This window comes from Mustela nivalis (assembly GCF_964662115.1).
Source record: "Mustela nivalis genome assembly, chromosome: 18".
NCBI lineage: Eukaryota > Metazoa > Chordata > Mammalia > Carnivora > Mustelidae > Mustela > Mustela nivalis.
In genome coordinates this window covers 57,679,554-57,698,632 of record NC_139037.1, presented here as the reverse complement: position 1 = coordinate 57,698,632, position 19,079 = coordinate 57,679,554, and the positions used below count along the sequence as shown (strand labels likewise).

General features: G+C 53.9%; 2 protein-coding genes and 1 long non-coding RNA gene across 7 annotated transcripts; 1 reads left to right on the top strand and 2 right to left on the bottom strand.

Moving 5' to 3' along the window:
- Nucleotides 1-1,213: 1,213 nt before the first annotated feature.
- On the bottom strand, nt 1,214-9,580 carry RTN2 (reticulon 2). Of its 2 annotated transcripts, none has more exons than XM_082710648.1 (10): nt 9,347-9,580; nt 7,617-7,736; nt 7,026-7,496; nt 6,659-6,919; nt 3,862-4,069; nt 3,379-3,517; nt 3,161-3,230; nt 2,978-3,024; nt 1,952-2,010; nt 1,214-1,721 (listed from the first exon to the last, which is right to left on the bottom strand). In XM_082710648.1, exons 4-10 carry the CDS (start codon nt 6,696-6,698, stop codon nt 1,640-1,642), a joined length of 645 nt encoding a protein of 214 aa, XP_082566774.1. In that variant the 5' UTR covers nt 6,699-6,919; nt 7,026-7,496; nt 7,617-7,736; nt 9,347-9,580; the 3' UTR covers nt 1,214-1,639. The 2 variants fall into 2 exon arrangements, with proteins under 2 accessions (XP_082566774.1, XP_082566773.1); XM_082710647.1 differs by having other exon boundaries at nt 7,617-7,661.
- A 119-nt stretch (nt 9,581-9,699) lies between these two features.
- On the top strand, nt 9,700-14,463 carry PPM1N (protein phosphatase, Mg2+/Mn2+ dependent 1N (putative); the record flags this gene model as incomplete). Of its 4 annotated transcripts, none has more annotated exons than XM_082710651.1 (5): nt 9,700-11,723; nt 12,323-12,440; nt 12,518-12,623; nt 12,710-12,770; nt 13,941-14,463. In XM_082710651.1, exons 1-5 carry the CDS (start codon nt 10,806-10,808, stop codon nt 14,004-14,006), a joined length of 1,269 nt encoding a protein of 422 aa, XP_082566777.1. In that variant the 5' UTR covers nt 9,700-10,805. The 4 variants fall into 4 exon arrangements, with proteins under 4 accessions (XP_082566777.1, XP_082566776.1, XP_082566778.1 ...); XM_082710650.1 differs by having other exon boundaries at nt 13,938-14,463; XM_082710652.1 differs by lacking the exon at nt 13,941-14,463 and adding an exon at nt 13,574-13,753 and having other exon boundaries at nt 9,700-11,552.
- LOC309853038 lies at nt 11,619-19,027 on the bottom strand. Its single transcript, XR_014305497.1, has 4 exons — nt 18,173-19,027; nt 13,661-13,816; nt 13,459-13,582; nt 11,619-11,726 (listed from the first exon to the last, which is right to left on the bottom strand). It is a non-coding gene; the product is annotated as an uncharacterized lncRNA (long non-coding RNA).
- Between the last annotated feature and the right edge of the window lie 52 nt (nt 19,028-19,079).

Sequence of the window (19,079 nt, the reverse complement as noted above, 5' to 3'; positions counted from 1 at the left end):
ACCGAGACTCGGGAAACAATGTCATAGCTCACAAGCAGGCTCTGTTTACGGGGCATTTAGTATATGCCAGGCCCTATGCCAAGGGCTTTCCACATCTATCCGGTTATGGTAACAGTTTTCCATTTGAGGAAACTGAGACCTTGAGAGGTGAAGTCACTTGTTCAAAGTCACACAGCCAAGAGGTAGTGAAGCCGGGATTCAAATCCAGTTCTGTGGGTCATTAGAACCCAGTCTCCTGGGTGACTGTGTGGCTCAGTTGGTTGAGCGTCTGCTCAGGTCATGATCCCAGGGTCCTAGGATTGAGTCCCTCATTGGACCCCCTGCTCAGCGGGGAGCCTGCTTCTCCCTCTCCCTCTGCCTACTGCTCCCCCTGCTTGTGCTGTCAAGTAAATAAATAAAATGTTTAAAAAGGGGGGGGGCTGGGTAGCTCAGTGGGTTAGGGCCTCTGCCTTTGACTTGGGTCATGATCTCGGGGTCCTAGGGTCAAGCCCTGCGACAGGCCCTGTGCTCAGCGGGGACTCTGCTTCCCCCTCTCTCTTTACCTTCCTCTCTGCCTACTTGTGATCTCTGTCAAATAAATAAAAATAAAATATTTAAAAAAAAAGAAAAAAAGAACCCAGTCTCCTGCCTCCTTTCTTCGTAGGTTTTGGAACCTGAGGCCCAGAAAGGCCACGAGGCCCTTTATTCCATCCCATGGTAAGTGGATAGAGAGAAGCGGTGGGATGAGAGACATTTGAGAGAGAGGATACGCATTGTCTCCTGACTTACTAGATGTTGGGGCTGAGGAAGTAGGAATCCAGGGCCACACCGAGGTCTCTAGCCTGATGACAAAGTGGCAGAGCAGACATCCCTGAGCTGGAAATGAGATAGGACAATTAAAGGTTTGGATGTGTTTGTGGAGGGAGCCATCCAGAAGGCACCTGGGCACGGATCTGGGGCTCCAGTGAGAGGGCTGCTGGGTGGGCAGAGTGTGGGGATTGACTAGTGATGTCTGCCTTGGGCACAGGAATGGAAAACGGCTGTCAAAGGCTTGGCTAGCCCTGGCACGGAGGGTCACTCGGCCTCTTCCCCTCAATCATTTCATAATATAGACAGATTATGAGGGAGCTCCTTCTGGATAGATGGGTAAAATTCCTCCTTGAATAGCACTTAGGTGCTTGTTGGTGCAGGAAGGTGAAAGCTGGAGGAGGCTGGAAGCACAGGAGGCCTTGGGTTTTCCACAGGAGTCTTTATTACAGTGTAAATCCAAGCTCAGGCCTCCCCTGGGCCCCATGCAAAGCCCTGGCTTTGGGGCTAGTGGCGTCCAGGAGACACCAATCTCTCACGGCGCCTCCAGCGGCGGGGTCACGGAAGTGCAGGGCGGGTGCCCTATCTAGGCAACTACAAGTCCCAGCAGGCGCCGCAGCCAAAGTGCTTCGCCTTTCCGGGACTCCTAGAGCAGAGCCTCTCGGGAGATGTAGTCCTGGCCGCTCAGGCAATTTCCACAAACTCCCTGGTGTGGGTGATCCAGACACCTGCCAGGGAAATGGCTCGGGCGGGGGTGGAGGTGGAGGGAGGGTGGGGATAGAAGGGAGGAGGAGTTGGGCAGAGGGCTGCGGGGGGAATGGGGGCAGGCGTCGGGAAGGCAGAGACACTCCTTTCATTCGGCTTTGGCTTTGGCTCCGGAGACTGCGGCTGCTGCCGAGGCAAGGGCTCCGGACCCTGGGATCTTAGCTCGGATCCTGAAGGAGAAACAAGTGGGAGTCACAGAGGATGGCAAATGACCCGTAGGAATCAGAGAACTAAGGGGAAATCTGGATGGGGGCGGGGTCCAGGGGGCAGGATGGAGGACCTGAGTGGCCAAACCCAGCCCCTGCCCTCCCCAAGAGATTTAGAGACAGGTAATATCTGGGAAAAAAGTTCCTAAACTTCCCCGGTCCCCATCCCATCCATCTCCATCCCATGCCCTTACTTGGCTTTGATGTGGCTCAACTGATTGGTCACCAATCCCACATACTGGTCCATCTGGGCCTGGGGAGACCAAGAAGGAGAGATCGGAGGGGTTCTTCTCCCTGATTCATTCAGGAGGCTGCTTCCTCCCCCTACCCCCCCCCCCCCCAATAAATGAGAAATTGGGGAGAGCGATCCATTACTCCACCTTCAACTCTAAGCCTGATAAAATAGTCTTGGAAGTCAGAAGTTCAAGCTGAAGTGTCAGTACATTGGGTCAAGTTCTGTGTGGGGAATGACGTCAGGCAGACACACAGGAATTTGCCAGTAAGTTATGTTTCCTGAGCATGACGATGAATCTTCGAGGGAGTTGTACGTGCATGTGTCTGTGTGTGAGTCAGGTGAGAGTGTGGGCGCCATTGGTGTTGGTTGTCAAGTCTCTGAGTGGATTGACTTAAACACGAGTTTAATTCACAGTGTGACCAACTCTGAGAGTCTTGGGGCTTCCAGCACATGAGGGAGTTTGTACTCTCTCTGGAGGCATGTGTATTGTTTGGGTCTCAGCTGTGTGGGGGAAGGGAACGTCAGTCCATCTGCCAGTCTCTGGGTGGGATATATGTCACTTGGCCTCGGTTCTCTTGGTGTTCTGGGCAACAGCTGCTCCACTCAGTGTTGACTGTCCTTGGCAGTTTCGGGGTGAAAGCATCAGTTAGACCACCTGCCTTGGGTTGGGGCATGTTAGTTGGATCCTGGCTCTGCACAGGCGACACCAATCAAAACACTTCTCTCTGCCTGCTGACATATTCGTTAGACTTTAGCTGCACTGAGGAAGATCCACAGCAGACCACCTGGGACACACCTGTGCCTGACTGGGACATCTGTCAATCAGAGCCTGACTCTTCCTGGGGGGGAAATACTGGTTGATCCTCCTGTCTTTGGCTCAGACATCTGTCAGCAGGACACTGGCTGGGGGGTGGGGAAGCAGGGAGTAGTCAGACCACCCGTGTTTGGCCAGGACACTGCAGACTGAGAGCCTGTCACAACCCACCTGGTGTTGCCGATACAGCAAGGGGACAGTGAATAAACAGATCACTCCTGTAGGCACAGAAATGGGGGGAGGGGTGTGTCAGGGTCCTCCCAAAGGATTAACAGTTCCATCTAGAACCCTGTCTCCCACCAAACCCCAATGACCCACCTCCCCACCCCGCCCCCCACAGCCTTCCCAGCTCACCCAGAATGAGAAGAGTCAAACCATTGAAGACGGCACCCACGAAGGTCAAGATGTAGAAGAGAAGGGCCAGCTAGGGGTGAGGGTCAGGGTCAGGGTCAGCAGAGTCTACAGGGCCCTCCCCAGGCCTGTGAACTTCCCCAGCAATGGCCCCTCCTACCCCCCAGGTGCAGCAAGGTGAATGCCGGGAACCCAGGAGGGAGTTGGGGTTTTAGGAGCACCTTGAGGGAGTCCACGAGGTCTTCTACCAGGAAGAAATGCCGCAGCTGGATGGCCACAGAGACCACTCGGGAGGCAATCTGCTGGGACAAACGTTCCATCTGCTCCCGAGTCAGGGTCAGGTCCACATCCAGATAGGCCCTGGGAGGACAAAGCGGTGTCAGACACGTCAACTGTGGACCAGCCCAGGCTGAGGGGTGTGGCTGGGACAAGGGCAAGAAATAGGGGTTTGAGGAGATGGCCAGATGTAGTGGGCTATGGCCAAGGTCAGGGGCAAGAGATGGGATCAAGGATTAAGGTTAAGAGGTTGGGATCAGAGGTTAGGGCTGGAAAGTCAGGGTCAGAGTCAGGTTGGACAGAAACAAGAACAGGAAGGGTCAGGGTCAGCATGAGTTGTGCCTGACTGGAGGTCAAGGGTCAGACCACCCCTTTGGTCAACACAGAGGTCTAGACAGAGGTCAAAGTCAGGGGCCAGGGGTTCTCACTGGAAGGGGTTGGCACCGTCCCCCCGGTGCACAGCCTGCAGCACTTTTCGGTAAACCCTGAGAGAGATGGTGCCACAGAGCAGCAACAGGGCCACGTGGGCGGTCACAGACACGATGCTAAAGTGCAGGAGGCAGAGCAGGGAGACCATGAGGCCGGTGAAGACCACTCCTGATGTCCTTGTGTCCTTCCAGTACAGCAGGTCCGCCACTGTGGAAGGAGAGGGAGCTGGGCACTCAGGCTGGGCTTTGCACCTGGCCTGGCTGATCTCGACCTCCCACTTCCTGTCTCAGGGCTGAACCTTGACCTCTGGACACACCTGGCCTGCCCCTGAACTCAATTTCCCGATTTCTGATTATCTTGTTTTCTTCCCAGCTGCTTCCCCTCTTCTCTTAGAAAACCCAAGTTAACCGTCTAGCAAGTCCTGCCTATAGATCATGTGTGGATACAATTTTTGGTCATTACTTATGAAAAATGGAATCATTTATACACTTTTCTGCCTCACGCACAACCCACTCTTTTCCCTCCTAGAAGTCCCTCCTTGGCAGTTGGAAGAGCTCTTGATTCATTCTTTATAAGGGTTCCACAATATTCTGTCATGTGGCTGTGCCATCGTTCATTTCATTCAACATTTATCTATTGCTGGGTCATTCACTTGGTTTCTTAACCCCCATTCCTCAACAGTCTTGCAAGCACCAGCCCTCTACAGATATTCTTATCTTCCTGCAGAGAGTCTATTTCAGAGATAGAATCCCAGAAAGAAATGGTTGGGTGGACTAGTTCTGTGTTCCTGAACATCATAAATACTATCAGATTGTTTGCTAAACCTGTTAACAATCTTCATTTCCATGAGCAACTTGAGCATGATCTTTTCCCAGCATCCTGCCCAGCAATGGGTATTATTGTTCTTTTTCTTTTTTTTTGCCAACTTGACAAGTATAAAGCGGTATCTTCTTGATACTCCCACCCACATGCTCTTTTCTAAGTCCTACATGTATTAATAACATCCTCCTTTCTAAGCCCTGATTCAAATTTCTGACCCCTTTCTGAGATGCTAAATTCACCTCACAAGCCCAACCTGAGCCCTGACCTCTGGACTCCAATGTTTCTTCTTCTTCTCCCCCACCCCCCCCAAATGGGCTCTGTGCCCAATGTGGAGCTTGAACTCAGGACCCAGGATCAAGAGTGGAGATCAAGAGTCGCAGGCTCTACCCCCTGAGCCAGCTGGGTGCCCCTCCAATGTTTCATTTTGCCCATCTAAACGTTAACAGCTTGACAATAATGTGATCCCCTCGCGGCTCTGAGCTGGAAGCCCAATATCCCTCCAGACCCTCCACACCCCCCCACCCTCACTCTGCTCAAATTCTGACCTGTTCTGACTGGTCCTCCTCAGGGTCTGACTCTCCCCACTTCTGTATTGTTCTAACACACACCATCCCATCCACCTCTAACTAGGGCAGGCCTCCCCCTACCCGCCATGAAGGGCCTTCCCTTGTAGCCTCCCCAAGGCCTGTGCCAGTGGGAGGGGGAGGGGCCGGGTCGCCTGAGGCGGGGGCTAAGTTTAGGCACGCTGGGGGGAGGGGGAGGTGCCTGGCCCGCAGCTGTGCTGGCCTGTCCAGGTCCTGAGTGACAGCGCCGCCTGGGCCTGAGACTGGGGGAGGGGGCCCTTCCTGCTCTTGGGCCCCAAAGCCTCGGCTCAGGGGAAAGGGGACCCCACGCTCACTCCACTCCCTCTCTAGATACCCCCACAGCCCCCCAGCTTCAGCCTGCAGCTCTGGGGAATCAGGGACCAATAGGAAACATACCCGCAGATTTGAGGGAGATGAGAGAAAATCTGGACCCCTTTCTCCATCCCCCAACCCCGGTCCCACCGGCCCGCTCCGCAAGCCCACCTTTACTCCCCATCTCTGCTCCAAGTGAGAGGCTGAGGACAGGACACTGCTACTTCTTGGGGATTTTGCCCACTTCAGTGGAACCGGGAGGGAGGGAGTAGGGGGCGGGGCCCCTCTGTACCCAGCCAATGGCTCTCCATAGAGGTGGGGACAGTTCCAAAAAGGGGTGGCTCTCTTTGTAAACACCCAAAAGCAATGATGTCTACAATCACAACGGCTGTTCGAGGAGGGTAAGTGTATTTTAGAGGAAGGCGGGCTCTATTTGCAACTGGCCAATGGATGCAGTCAGGGAAGAGGAGCGTTTTAAAAAGGCATAGAGTTTACTTGTAAATGTCCCATGGCCACAACCACAAGACAGCCTTATTTTTTCAGGGATTTGTCCTGTCCAAAATCAGCCTCTAGGAGGAGCACTCCAAAAGAGGGATTGTTTTTTTTCTAGCCATCAGCCAATCCCAATGCTCAAAGGCGGACTCACAGCTCAAGTGGGAGGGAGAACTACATAAAGAGCCAATGGCAATCTTAGAAAACTGGAAAATATTTTTTTGAAGGGCGGAGCTTATATCTAGCCAATAGCAATACCTCCTCTTCTCCACTCTCACTTCCTTCATGAGGTTGGTCCCTTTAAATTCCAACCCTCCAGGGGCGCCTGGGTGGCTCAGTGGGTTAAAGCCTCTGCCTTCAGCTCAGGACATGATCCTGAGAGTGCTGGGGAGTGCTGGGATTGGGCTCTCTGCTCGGCAGGGAGCCTGCTTCCCTTCCTCTCTATCGGCCTGCCTCTCTGCCTACTTGTGATCTGTCTGTCAAATAAATAAATAAAATCTTAAAAAATAATAATAAAATAAAATAAATTCCAACCCTCCCACCTTAACTATAGTCCAAGGGAGTACCCTTCACTCAGGCACTTTACCTAGAAGGAGTGGTTCCAATGTGAATTCTGATTGGTCCATGCTATCGAGGCACCGCCCCGTGATTGGCTCCCGCTCCAGATGCCCCCACTGCTCTTCCTCCTTCTGGTCCAGCGAGGGCTCATCAGGCCAAGAGTTCGAATCCCGGAATTGGGGTGGGGACGGGGTACCGGCCTGGGGGGTTCCAGAGCCGGGGCTGGGCTGCGGAGTCAAGACTTCCGGCGGCGGTGAGGACTGAGGGAGTCCAAGTTTTAGGTCCAGTTCTGGCGTGTTAGAAAGAGAAGGCTGTGAGCTTTCACCTTGGAGGTGCCCTGAGGAGAGACCACCCACCCCTTGTGGCTTTGGTCCCAGCACCTTCTGACATCTCACCTTTCCCAGCCTCTCCAGCCTCCGGCCCATCAGGCTCCTCGTCCTCTAGTGGGGTAGAGCTACTGGTGGCAGAGTCTTCTCCGGACCCCGCTCCCCGGGCTGCCCAGCCCAGCTGGTCCAGCTGGAGTCCTAGGTCCTCTAGGGGGCGTTCGGCTGGAGGGGCAGCGTCGGGGTCACCGCGGCGCCCAGGTTCCGGGGATTGGCTCAGGCTGGGGATGCTCTCCAAGCTGTCGCCCAGGCCGGGCTGAGGGAGTGGGTCTCGCGGTTCTGAGATGGAGCGGCCCTGGGGCCGGGGGCGGCGTGCAGATGAATCCCGGCGTGCTCCAGAGCCCACCACACCGTCGAAGGCGATGTAGGAGAAGGTCAGCTCCCGGGGGGTGCCCCAGTCCTGTGACGTGGTCTCCTCTTCGTCGTCCTCTGAGAATTCTCGGGCTGTGTGAAGCTCCCGAAAATCTGAGTCGTCATTCCCTCCTGCAGTGAGCAAAGGAGGGTATGAGCTACTCTAAGCGGGACCCCGACCTACTCTCTTCACTCCCCTTCCCAGCTGTGAGCCCCTTTAAGTCCCGCTCTCACATTCACCTCCCCCCCTACCTTCTGTGGAGTCAGGGGTAGAGGACGCTGTAGACGGAGCTTCTTCTGCGAGAGGGAAAGAATCGAAGATTCTTAGAAGCTTAGACTGTCGGAATCACAGAAGTGTGCCAGTCCTGGAAACTTGGATGGTCCGAATTAAGGAATCTTAGAATATTTGAATCACAGGACCTTTAGAACATTCTACATACAGACTGTAAAATCTTATATAGTGCTACCAGATGCTCAGCCTTATAAATTCAAATCAAGGAATCTTAATCTCAGGAATTTTCAAATTAGGAATTTTAGGAGGTTTCAATTAGTTCACTCTTTCAAAAACCATTTATTGAACACCTACTTTGTACCAAACACTGTTTTAGACTGAGAATACAAATGTGAGCAAAACAGACAAAATCCCTGCCCTCCTGGGGCTTACGTTCTCCTGGGGAGAAAGACAATACACACATATATGATGCTGGGTGCTAAGTGTGTGGGGAAAAATAGAGCACGGTGAGGGAAGAGAAAGTGAGAGGGTGCTATTTTCAGACAGGGTGGTCAGGAAGACTTCTTTGGTAAGATTACATTTGAATAGAGCCTTGAATGAAGTGAGGGAGCCATACAGATGTCTAGGAAAGAGTCTTCCAGACAGAGAAAAGAGCCTAGTGCAAAGGCCCTGAGGCAGGCACTTTCCCCTGGCAAATCAGAGCAACAGAGAGGGGAGAAGAAATGATTGGAACAGAGTGACTGGGAGGGAGAACGGTGGGAGAGGAGGGCAGGTAGGTGGTGGCGTTAGGGATCAGGCAGGGCTTTCCTTTTCAAGCCCAGGTAAGGACAAGATTTTTAGAATGTTGGGATGATAACGCTTTAATGTTGAAATAACAAATGCTTAGAATTTTGGCATCTGGACTCCTAGGACATGCAACTGGCCAGACCCGAGAATGCTGAAATTCTTAGCTTCGGGGACCACAGGGGTGTGAGACAGAAAATGTTAGACGAGGACTGTTAGAGCCCTGGTCTCAGAGATCACGAGGATCAGATAAGGTATTTTCAATTGTGGAGCTTAGCCCCTCAGAGCTAGCTTGGGGCTTTTTCCTACATGAGATGCTCAATACTGTTTGGAAACTGAAATCAGATGCCCTTCCCGCCCCCCACCTCGTTTTGGCAGCTGGGGAATCGGAGGCCCAGAGTAGAATGGGTGTCTTCCAGGGTTGCTACTAGTGGTAAAGCTCAGTAAGGACCCAGGAGTCCTGGCCCCAACCCAGGGATGGCTGTTTCCAAGGGGCAGGATGTCGGACAATTTGGGCGAGGTCGGGGCAGCCTGAGTCTGGGCAGAAAACGGAGGTGGGATGCGAAGATGGATGATGGAGGCTGGTGGTTAAATCCCTCTTCTCTATCCTGTTTCTACCCCTCCATTCAACTCCCCTCCCCGCGGGCTGCGGCCAGCACCAGGGCGAAGGGACAGCTCCCGGAGAGCGTACTCATCTCTGGGTGGGGTCCGGCGCCATATCCCAGAGTCGGGCGCGACCCCCGTTAGCTATCTCAGTGCCCCCACCTCCGTCTTGACTCACTCAGGTCCTCCGGGTCAAGTCGCCCCCATCGGCGCTAGACTGCGGGGGGGAGGGGAGCGCTTCCTTTGTCTCTTTTGCCTCCTCCCCCATCCCAATTCTCCCGCGACCCTGCACGGATGGGTTACTGGGAAGGAGCCCACCCGGGCCTCTGGGCCCCACACCAGGCCTGAGCCTCCCCCTACTCACTGCAGTGGGCGAAGACCGGCAGGACCTGCCCCATGGCCCTCCTTCGGCCTGCATCGGGACCCCCGCCCACTCCGGCCACGCCGCCCTGGGCCTGGGGCCGCCGGCGCTCATCTCCGCCGCGCCCACGACGCCGCCGCCATCCTCGCCGCCTCCTCCTCCCGGGCCGCTATAGCAGCAGCAGCTACAGCAGCAGCAGCCGCGGCCGCCGCCGCCCTCTGCTCCGCTCGGCGGGGGCGGGCGGGGCCGCGGCTGAGAAAGCACTGCAGCGCGGGGCCGGGGGCGGGGCCAGTGGACCAGTGGGGCGGAACCTAAGGGCGGCAGGGGGGCGGGTAAACACAGAGGGGCAAGGGAGGGGGCGTGGCTTTTCTACGAAAGGGGCGGGGCAAGGTTATACTACTGGGAGGAAAAGGCGTGGAAGGAGGTTTGAAGGGCGGGGCCTGATGGAAGGAGGCGCGGCCCCTAGCGGAAGAGAGGAGGAGCCTAGGGTAGGGCAGGGGAAGGGGCTCCCGGGAAGCATGGTTGAAGGTGCCTAGAATAAGAGCGAGGATCTCAGAGTGGGTTGGGGCGGAGCCAGGGGAGGCATTCAGGAGAGGGTGTAAAGACTACCGCTCTGAGGTACGATCGGAGCTGAGATCCTCAGAGTGAGTGGGATAGCGGGCAGGTGAAACTACTCAGAAAGTTTGAGACAAGGGGAGGGGCTCAGATATGAGTGGGGCTTAAGTTAATTTAGAATTATGCAGGTAGTTAGGCGACGTCAAAGACCAAGAAGGTAGAGGCAGGGCCTAGAAAAAATAAGAAATTACAGGCTGGGGAGGGGGCGCGGCCCAGAAGGTAGACGTAAACTACCGAGAGGGGACCAGGCTCTCCAGAATGTGGAGACTGGGACTGTAGTTAAGAGGAGCTAAAACTGCGGAAATTAGTAGCGTCTGAGGCTGTGTGCTTGAATGGATGGGTAGGACCTGGAACAGACGCAACTGAAGTCCCGGGGCAAGACCCAGAAGTGCAGGGTTCGAACAGAATAAATAAAGGACTTAAAGCTTTTGAAACTGGGGGCGGGACCACTGAGGTAGGAGGATCTTAGAGGGACCAAAGCTGGGACCCAAAGCTAAGAGTGTAGAGAACATTTCTAGAGTTCGTTTTTCTGCCACAGTTTACTTCTTTTACGACTCAGTTTCCTTTTCGTTAAATCAGAGATTATGTAAATAGTGGTAGCACATGGTAAGTGCTGTTTACTACTATTATTTTCCTGTGACCCAGATCCCAAACATCACTTTGAAGGTGCAAGAGAGAGGACACCCAGGAGTCCAGTCTCTTCTAGTAACTCGACTTGAGTGCAGGTCAAGGGCACAAGAAGGAGATTTAGGTGGTTTAAAATCTCAACGTGGAGGGGATTAATGGAGTGGGGGGGGGGGGGTTCCAGGTGCAGAGGGTGGAGGCTTCCTGATCCCAGGGCTGAAGGATGGCTGCCTTCGCCCGCCTGCTGGAGCGTTTCCTCTGGCCAGCCTCTAAAAAACAGGAGTCAGAAGAGGAAGAGGAGGAGGGGCACAGGACTCACCACGAGCCTCAGTCGCTCCTGGACGCGCCGCGATGCGTCCAGCGGCCGCACGGGGGTGCGGCCGCGTCTTGCGGCCTGAGCTTCGGGACGAGCGCTGTGCAAGGCTGGCGCGCGCACATGGAGGATGCGCACTGCGTTTGGCTCGCGCTGCCCGGGCTACCGCCAGGCTGGGCATTCTTTGCGGTCCTCGACGGCCACGGCGGGACGCGAGCTGCCCTCTTCGGCGCGCGCCACTTGCCGGACCACGTGCTCCAGGCACTGGGCTCGGCGCCTGGCGAACCCGAGGGAGTGCGCGGGGCGCTACGCCAAGCCTTCCTGAGCGCAGACGAACGGCTGCGTGGGCTCTGGCCTCGGGGCGAGCCGGGGGGCTCCACCGCCTTGGCGTTGCTCGTCTCCCCGCGTTTTCTGTACCTGGCGCACTGCGGTGACTCCCGAGCGATGCTGAGTCGCGCCGGTGCCATGGCCTTCAGCACCGAGGACCATCGGCCCCTCCGGCCCCGGGAACGGGAGCGCATCCACAACGCGGGAGGCACCATCTGCCGCCGGCGCCTCGAAGGCTCTCTGGCAGTATCCCGAGCGCTGGGCGACTTTGCTTACAAAGAGGCTCCGGGAAGGCCCCCTGAGTTGCAGCTCGTTTCCGCGGAGCCTGAGGTGACCGCCCTGGCTCGCCAGGCTGAGGACGAGTTCGTGCTGTTGGCCTCTGACGGTGTGTGGGACGCGATGTCTGGCGCTGCCCTGGCAGGACTGGTGGCGTCGCGCCTCTGCTTAGGCCTGGCCCCGGAGCTTCTCTGCGCGCAGCTATTGGACACGTGTCTGTGCAAGGTCCTGGGGGCAGGGCTTAGAGTCACTGAGGGTTAGAATTTAAAGGATCTAGGGAAAAAGGATTTTGAGGAAGAGGCTCCCTCAAACTAGAGGACGGGTAAGAGTCCACCATAGGGCGTGGCCTGCCGGAGTGGGCAGGGCCAAAATATGGAGGGGGCGGAGACTGAGGGCTGTCTTGAAGCGAGGTGGGAGAGCCCTGTGGTGCTGGATAGGTAAGAGGGAGGGACTTATCAGAAAGGGCGAGGCCTTTCGGAACGGGGCTGCCCTGGGTTTTAGGAGTGGGTCCTGAGGTATGATTAGTGTCAGAAGGAAAAGCAACAGGGTAGCGGAGTGGGAGGAGCTTCAGCGGAGGGGCAGGGTTCCGTGATAGAGTGAGGCTAGGACAGTGAGGGGGGCGTGGTCTAGGTGACTGGTTCCGGTCCGAGGACTTGGTTTAGACTGGCAGATGGGTGAGACTTGAGAGCAATGGGCCTAATCAGACGGGAGGAGGGCGCTAGAACGCTGAGATTGTTGGGAAGCTCCAATTCCAAGGACAGGGAGCCCCGTGCTGGGGCATTCAGCTGTGTCCCACCAGGCTCCCTTTTCTCCACTTTCTGCAGGGCAGCCTGGACAACATGACCTGCATCCTGGTCTGCTTCCCTGGGGCCCCGAAGCCTTGTGAGGAGGCGATCAGGAAGGAGCTGGCGCTGGATGCAGCCCTGGGCCGCAGGGTCGCCGGTGAGCCGGCTCCAGGAGCCTAGCGGGAGGGGTGGTCAGCGGGCAAGGACACCCCCGTAATCCTGCCTCCCTCTCAGAGCTGTGTTCGTCTGCTCAGGAGCCCCCCAGCCTGAACACGGTTTTCTGGACTCTAGCCTCAGAGGACATCCCAGACTTACCTCCTGGGGGAGGGCTGTACTGCAAGTGAGTGGGGGGGGGCTGTGAGGTGGGATGGGGGGAGAGGTGGTAGAAGGAGGGTCCCCTCCTAAGGGCCTCTCTCTGCTCTCCAGGGCCACGGTCATTGCTGAAGCTTATTCTCGGCTCCGCCAAGCCTCAGGACGCCGCTGGCAGGTAAGGACCCCATGTTCTTGAATATTGCTCTTGGAAGCCTGTAACCCAGCCCTCCTACTTCCTTTAGTGTTGGGGAAATTCAAGGCCAGATTAGACAAGGGACTTGCCTGATATATTAATAAATTCTCACTCCTAGGCCTAAAGCATTGTGCTAGACATGATGGGGGCAGGGGAGGGAGGAAAGCAGAAGCAGAGAAGAGACTGCTCCTCTTCTTGAGAAATGTGTCCCCTGCATTACTCTGTAAAGCCCCATCATCCCAAGCATCACCGCTTCCGCCCATAAATAAGGCAGAAAAATTCCAGGAATGTTTACAACTAATCTCAAGCCCTGAATGTGCTACAGAGACCATCCGGGGACATCTCTGAGGATGGTCTGGGTCTTAGATAAGTGGTGAACTGGACTCAGAGAGAGCTTGGAGCTTTGGGAAGAGGTGGTGGGTAGAGCCACTACCTAACTAAACTAAACTAAGGCAGGGGATGGGAGCCAGGGAGGAAATGGGAGGGAGGGAGCCAGGGCTCAAGCCCCTAGTCCTTGGCAAGGTAGAAAAAGGGAGTTCAGGTAAATAACCCCCACCTGGGAGTGATTGATGATAATTCCTCAGCAGCAGTGGAGGTGTTTGTCAAGATTGTTTGATTTGCAATGGACAGAAACCCAATTTCACCTGGGAAGGCAAAACAGGGAACTTACTGGGTCATGTAATTGAAGACTTCAAGGACCGAAGGCAGGACTACTCCAGTTGTCAGATGATGTTATCAGGAACCACCTCTTAGTTTTACTTTCTCATCTCTGACATCATTTGCAGGCAGGATCTCTGCAGGAGGTAGCAGAGAGTTACAGCTCTAGCCTCCTAAGTGCCAGGAGCCCAACATCCCCAGCGAAGAGAGCTCACCAGGTTCCTAGTAGCAGAAGCTCTGGTTCTGCAGCTGGTTCTCATTGGCCACCCCGGACCACCTGTCTGACCAGTCACACCATCCGGCTCTGACTGGCCAGGCTGGGTTGGATGGGGACGTGTAGCGCTTGGGGCTGAGATCCACTCCACCCAAACCTGATGGATTGGGAGATGGGGAGATAGGAAAATAGGAGTGGTGATTCCAGAATAGAGGGGGGCAGATACTGAGAACGAAGAGGAGATTCTTAGTAGCCATTTCCCACCTTCTTTGTTCCAGAAGGGCCCACATGGGGCAGGAAAGCCCACTGGCACCCTTTCGGACTCTTCCTTGGACTCGGAGGCCTGACAGCTATTGCCCTTTGGGGACCCCCCGCCCAGCCGGGGCCTCAAAGGAACTAAGGAAGAAAACTCTCCTTCCCCAGCTACACAGACCAGCGGAAGGAAGACAAACGGAGGGAGGAACCCCAGAATGCTTATTTCCCCTTCTCCTACTTCCCTCTCACAGAAAGTCTTAAGAGAGGGGAAATTCTTACCACCCTCTGAACTGGGGGGGGGGGGGGGGGGGTGAAAGAAAAGAAAAAGAAAGAAAAGGAGGAAAGAAAGGGGGAAAAAAACCCACCCTAAATCAAATCAAGTGTTTTTGAAATATTTTGAGCTAAATGGACCCTTACATGATCACCCAGTTCAATAACCTTCTCTTCCTTCCAATTTTTCATGTTTTGGGAGGAGTTACAGAAGAGTATTGATTATTAAATTTTAATGATATAGAACTCAAAATAAATTTCTCTTGTAGAAAACAAAAACAACCCAGACACTGTCTAGTCATTTGGCAGATGCATACTGAGGCACCTGCTGTGTGCGGAGGGGGAGGGGCTGCTCTCAGCCAGGCAGAACCACTGAGATCCCGCCCCTTCCCCTCCCACGGCGGGGGGTGGGGGAAAGGCCACCTCCTCCTCTGCTGGGAAACACTGAACAAGGTAACTGATAGTATCTCAGATACTGATAAGTGTCTCAAGGAAAATAAAACAGGAGAGGGTGATAAGATGTCTAGGGGGGCTACTTTGTTGGTTTTGGTGTTTTTTTTTGTTTGTTTGTTTTGTTTTGTTTTTTTTTTATTTTTAAAGATTTTATTTATTTATTTATTTATTTGACAGAGACAGATCACAAGTAGGCAGAGAGGCAGGCAGAGAGAGAGAGGAGGAAGCAGGCTCCCCGCTGAGCAGAGAGCCCGACGCGGGACTCGATCCCAGGACCCTGAGATCATGACCTGAGCCGAAGGCAGCGGCCCAACCCACTGAGCCACCCAGGCGCCCCGGTTTTGGTGTTTTTTTGTTTGTTTGTTTTATTTTGTTTTGTTTTTTTGATTGGGGGAAAAGTTCACCTGGTTCCAATTTCAAAGAGTGCAAAATGGTGTACAAAAATGAGATGTCTTGGGACGCCTGGGTGGCTCAGTTGGTTAAGCAGCTGCCTTCGGCTCAGGCCATGATCCCAGGGTCCTAGGATCGAGTCCCACATCGGGCTCCTTGCTCGGCAGGGAGCCTGCTTCTCCCTCTGCCTCTGCCTGCCTCTCTGTCTGCCTGTGCTCACTCGCTCTCTCTCCCTGTCTCTGACAAATAAGTAAATAAAATCTTAAAAAAAAAAATGAGATGTCTTGGGCACCAGGGTGGCTCAGTCAGTTAAGCATCTGCCTTCTGCTCAGGTCATGATCCCAGGATACTGGGATGGAGCCCCACATCGGTCTGTTTGGAGAGCCTGCTTCTCCCTCTCTCACTCTGCCTGCTTGTGCTCTCTCTCTCACATAAATAAATAAATTCTTAAAAAGAAGAAGAAAAAGAAAGCATCGGGTTGCTCAGTCGATTAAGCATCTGCCTTCAGCTCAAGTCATGATCCCAGGGTCCTGGGATTGAGTCTAGATCAGCTCCCTGCTCAGTGGGGACCCTGCTTCTCCCTCTCCCTCTGCAGCTCCTCCTGCTTGTGCTCTCTCTCTCTGTCAAATAAATAAATAAAATCTTAAAAAAAGAAAAGAAAAGTCTTTATCCCCCCTACCCCTCAGCCACTCAGTTTTCCACCTGGGGTTTTAAACAGGGAAGCTCTCTGAGAAGGGGCCAGCCATGCAAATATCCCAGGGAAGCATTTCCCAAGGCACAGCCAGTGCAAAAACCTAGAGGCTGGATGGACGTGGCATTTTCAAAATGAGGCTGGGGATGTCTTGACATGTCTATGACCATCAAATTGCCCATTCTCTATCCTATTGGTAACCACTGTACTGAGTTTGGCGTGGCTCTTTTCAGACCTTTTACTCTGTGTGTACACACATGTATGTGGGAACTTTGGTGTTTTCTTAACTATTTTCATACTGTAGATCACTTTAGTTATTTTTTTTCCCTCAGTGATACCTTGGAGACTAGTTTCACGCTATTTACAAACACCTCATTTTTTTCTTCACTGCTGCCCAGCAGTGTAGATAAGGGGATCTACAATGGTTTTCACTATCCATCCTCTTCTTGATTGACTTTTTTTTTTTTAAGATTTTATTTATTTATTTGACAGACAGAGATCACAAGTAGGCAGAGGCAGGCAGAGAGAGAGGGAGGGAAGCAGGCTCCCTGCTGAGCAGAAAGACCGATGTGGGGCTTGATCCCAGTACCCTGGGATCAGACCTGAGCCGAAGGCAGACGCTTAACCCACTGAGCCACCCAGGCACCCTGATGGACATTTTTTTTTTTTTAAGATTTTATTTGTTTATTTGACAGACAGAGATCACAAGTAGACAGAGAGGCAGGCAGAGAGAGAGGGAAGCAGGCTCCCTGCTGAGCAGAGAGCCCGATGCAGGACTCGATCCCAGGACCCTGAGATCATGACCTGAGCCGAAGGCAGTGGCTTAACCCACTGAGCCACCCAGGTGCCCCTGATGGACATTTTTAAAAAAAGATTTTATTTACTTATTTGACAGAGAGAGAGATCACAAGTAGGCAGAGAGGCAGGCAGAGAGAGGGGGAAGCAGGCTCCCTGCTAAGCAGAGAGCCTGATGCAGGGCTTGATCCCAGGACCCTGAGATCATGACCTGAGCCAAAGGCAGAGGCTTAACCCACTGAGCCACCTAAGTGCCCCGATGGACATTTTTTTTCTTAAGATTTTATTTCTTTATATGAGAGAGAGAGAAATAATAAACAGGAGGGAGAGACAGAAGGAGAGGGAGAAGCCGATCCTGTAGAGCAGAGAGCCCCACATGAAACTTGATCCCTGGACCCCAAACTTTGACCTGGGTCAAAGGCAGACACTTAACCGACTGAGCCACCTTTGATGGACATTTAAACTATTTTCAATTTCTTGCTTTGACATCGCAGCTGCTTGATCCTTGATCAATCTTCTTGTGTACATAGGTCAGTCTCTCTAGGTAGGGGTCCTGCCACCTGTTTTTTTTTTTTTACACTTGATCTTAGCCAAAAGGCCGAGAAGCGATGTTTTTTTTTTTTTTAAGATTTAATTTGTTTATTTGACAGAGACAGCGAGAGGGGGGACACAAGCAGCAGGAGTGGAGAGGGAAAAGCAGGCTTCCCACGGAGCGGGGAGCCCAATGTGGGACTCGATACCAGGATCCCGTGATTGTGACCTGATCGGAAGGCAGAGGCTTAATGACTGAGCCACCCAGGTGTCCCTTGCCACCTGTTTTGTATGGCACCTGAGCTAAGAATGGTTTTTACAAAAGGATGGGGGGAAAAAGGGAATTTGTGAAAGACACTAAGTCTGATATGCCCCAAATACTTACTATTTGGACCTTTATAGAAAATTTTGCTGGGATGCCTGGGGGGCTCAGTCATTTAAGCGTCTGCCTTCATCTCAGGTCATGATCTCAGGATCCTGGCATCCAGCCCTGCATCAGCCTCCTTGCTCTGCAGGGAGCCTGCTTCTCCCTCTGCCTGCTGCACCCCCTGCTTGTGCTCTCTCTCTCTCTCTTTCTCTGATAAATAAATAAATAAAATCATAAAGAAAAAAGAAAGGAAACTTTGCTGCCCAAAGTGCCAAGGTGGCACACGAAAGAACTAGCTCTCCCATTTCACAGATGGGAAAGCTGAGCAACAGAGAGGAGAAAAAAGTTGCCCGAGGTCACCCAGAACTGGGGTTTTCATTCTGCTGGATTGAGTGAGGTATAAAAACTGATCACGTCTACCCCTGTACCCAAAGAACTCACAGCTGAGGAGACATAGTGGGAAATAATCATAACCTAGGTGAATTAGTGTTCAAGATGTCCCAGAGCAGGGGAGAGAAGGGGATATTACTCAGTTCTTTAGAGAAAAATTAATGTCAGAGCATGGCCTCGAAGGATGAGGTGAAGGAGGTCAGAACAGCACCCAGGTAGGTGGCTACGCTTGAATAAGGAGTGGGAAACGTGATTCCCTTACCCGGTCAACTGGGTCCCGTTGTTGGTTTTACACTCCTGCCTCGCACCCATGCACCACTGTGATTCTGAGCCGTCAGGCAAGAGGGCTACGGCCCAGATTTATTCCTTACCTCCAGACCTCAGTTTACCCATTTGGGCACGTTGCATTGATGATTTCCCAGGCATCCAGGCCAAGCCTCGGGCTCCGGACCCGGGCCAGGTGGCGCTCTACGGGAGGGGAGTGGCCACTAGCGGCGTCACATGGGGCGGGGCCTGCGGGACCCGCTGCGGAAGGCTGGGAGGGTGCTGGGGCCGAGCCCCAAGCTGCAGCATGGGGGAGGGGGTTCCCAGGAGCCAGCACTGGGGTGGGTGCCCCTGCCTCCGCGCGCCCTCCTATTGCTGGATGATCCCGCCATCCTCTGCGGGCGAAACTGAGTCACGGCGGGGCGTGCGTGGGGAGAGGTCTAGGGGCTTTATTCACACGGGAACCTGGGAGTCCCATCTCCACCCAGGTCCAGCGCTGCACCCCCACCCCCACCCCTCCGCTGTGAGTCAGCGGCCGGCCGCGCCCCCTCGGCCCACTTCCTCCTCACCTTCCCCCGGCGGGCTGGGGGCGGTGAGAAGGATCAGGCCCTCCCCGCCCATCCCCCTCCAGTGCTGGGGAACGGAGGGTTCACCCCTTAATAACCCTTCATAAATTGGCACAGAAGAGAGACGTTGCGGGTCTGAAGATAGCATTTAAGGGACAAAATTTGAGAGAACCTATGCTTCACCAGAGGATCCTCTTCGCCCACCACCCCCCCGCCCCTTCAAACTGAATAGAATGTGAAGAAGTGGAGAAATCGTTGGGGAGAGTGAGAAGAAATTGTGTCCCCGTTAAGATCAGCCTAAGAATTTCCATAGTGGAAGAGAACGAGGAATCAGGAAGAATCCCTTACCCTCCACCAAATTTGCCCCCTAATTTGCGGGTGACCCTCGGCGTGCATCCCTATGCAATAATGTTGGGGTAGAGGTAGATAGCGGAAGTCTAGGGTTCCG

Coding starts and splice junctions, on each gene's coding strand:
- RTN2 (XM_082710647.1), bottom strand. CDS start 9,380: ATGGGGCAGGTCCTGCCGGTCTTCGCCCACTGCA. Junction 7,662..9,346: donor GCCGGTCTTCGCCCACTGCA/GTGAGTAGGGGG, acceptor TCCCTCTCGCAG/AAGAAGCTCCGTCTACAGCG. Junction 1,722..1,951: donor TTGAGCCACATCAAAGCCAA/GTAAGGGCATGG, acceptor TTTCTCCTTCAG/GATCCGAGCTAAGATCCCAG.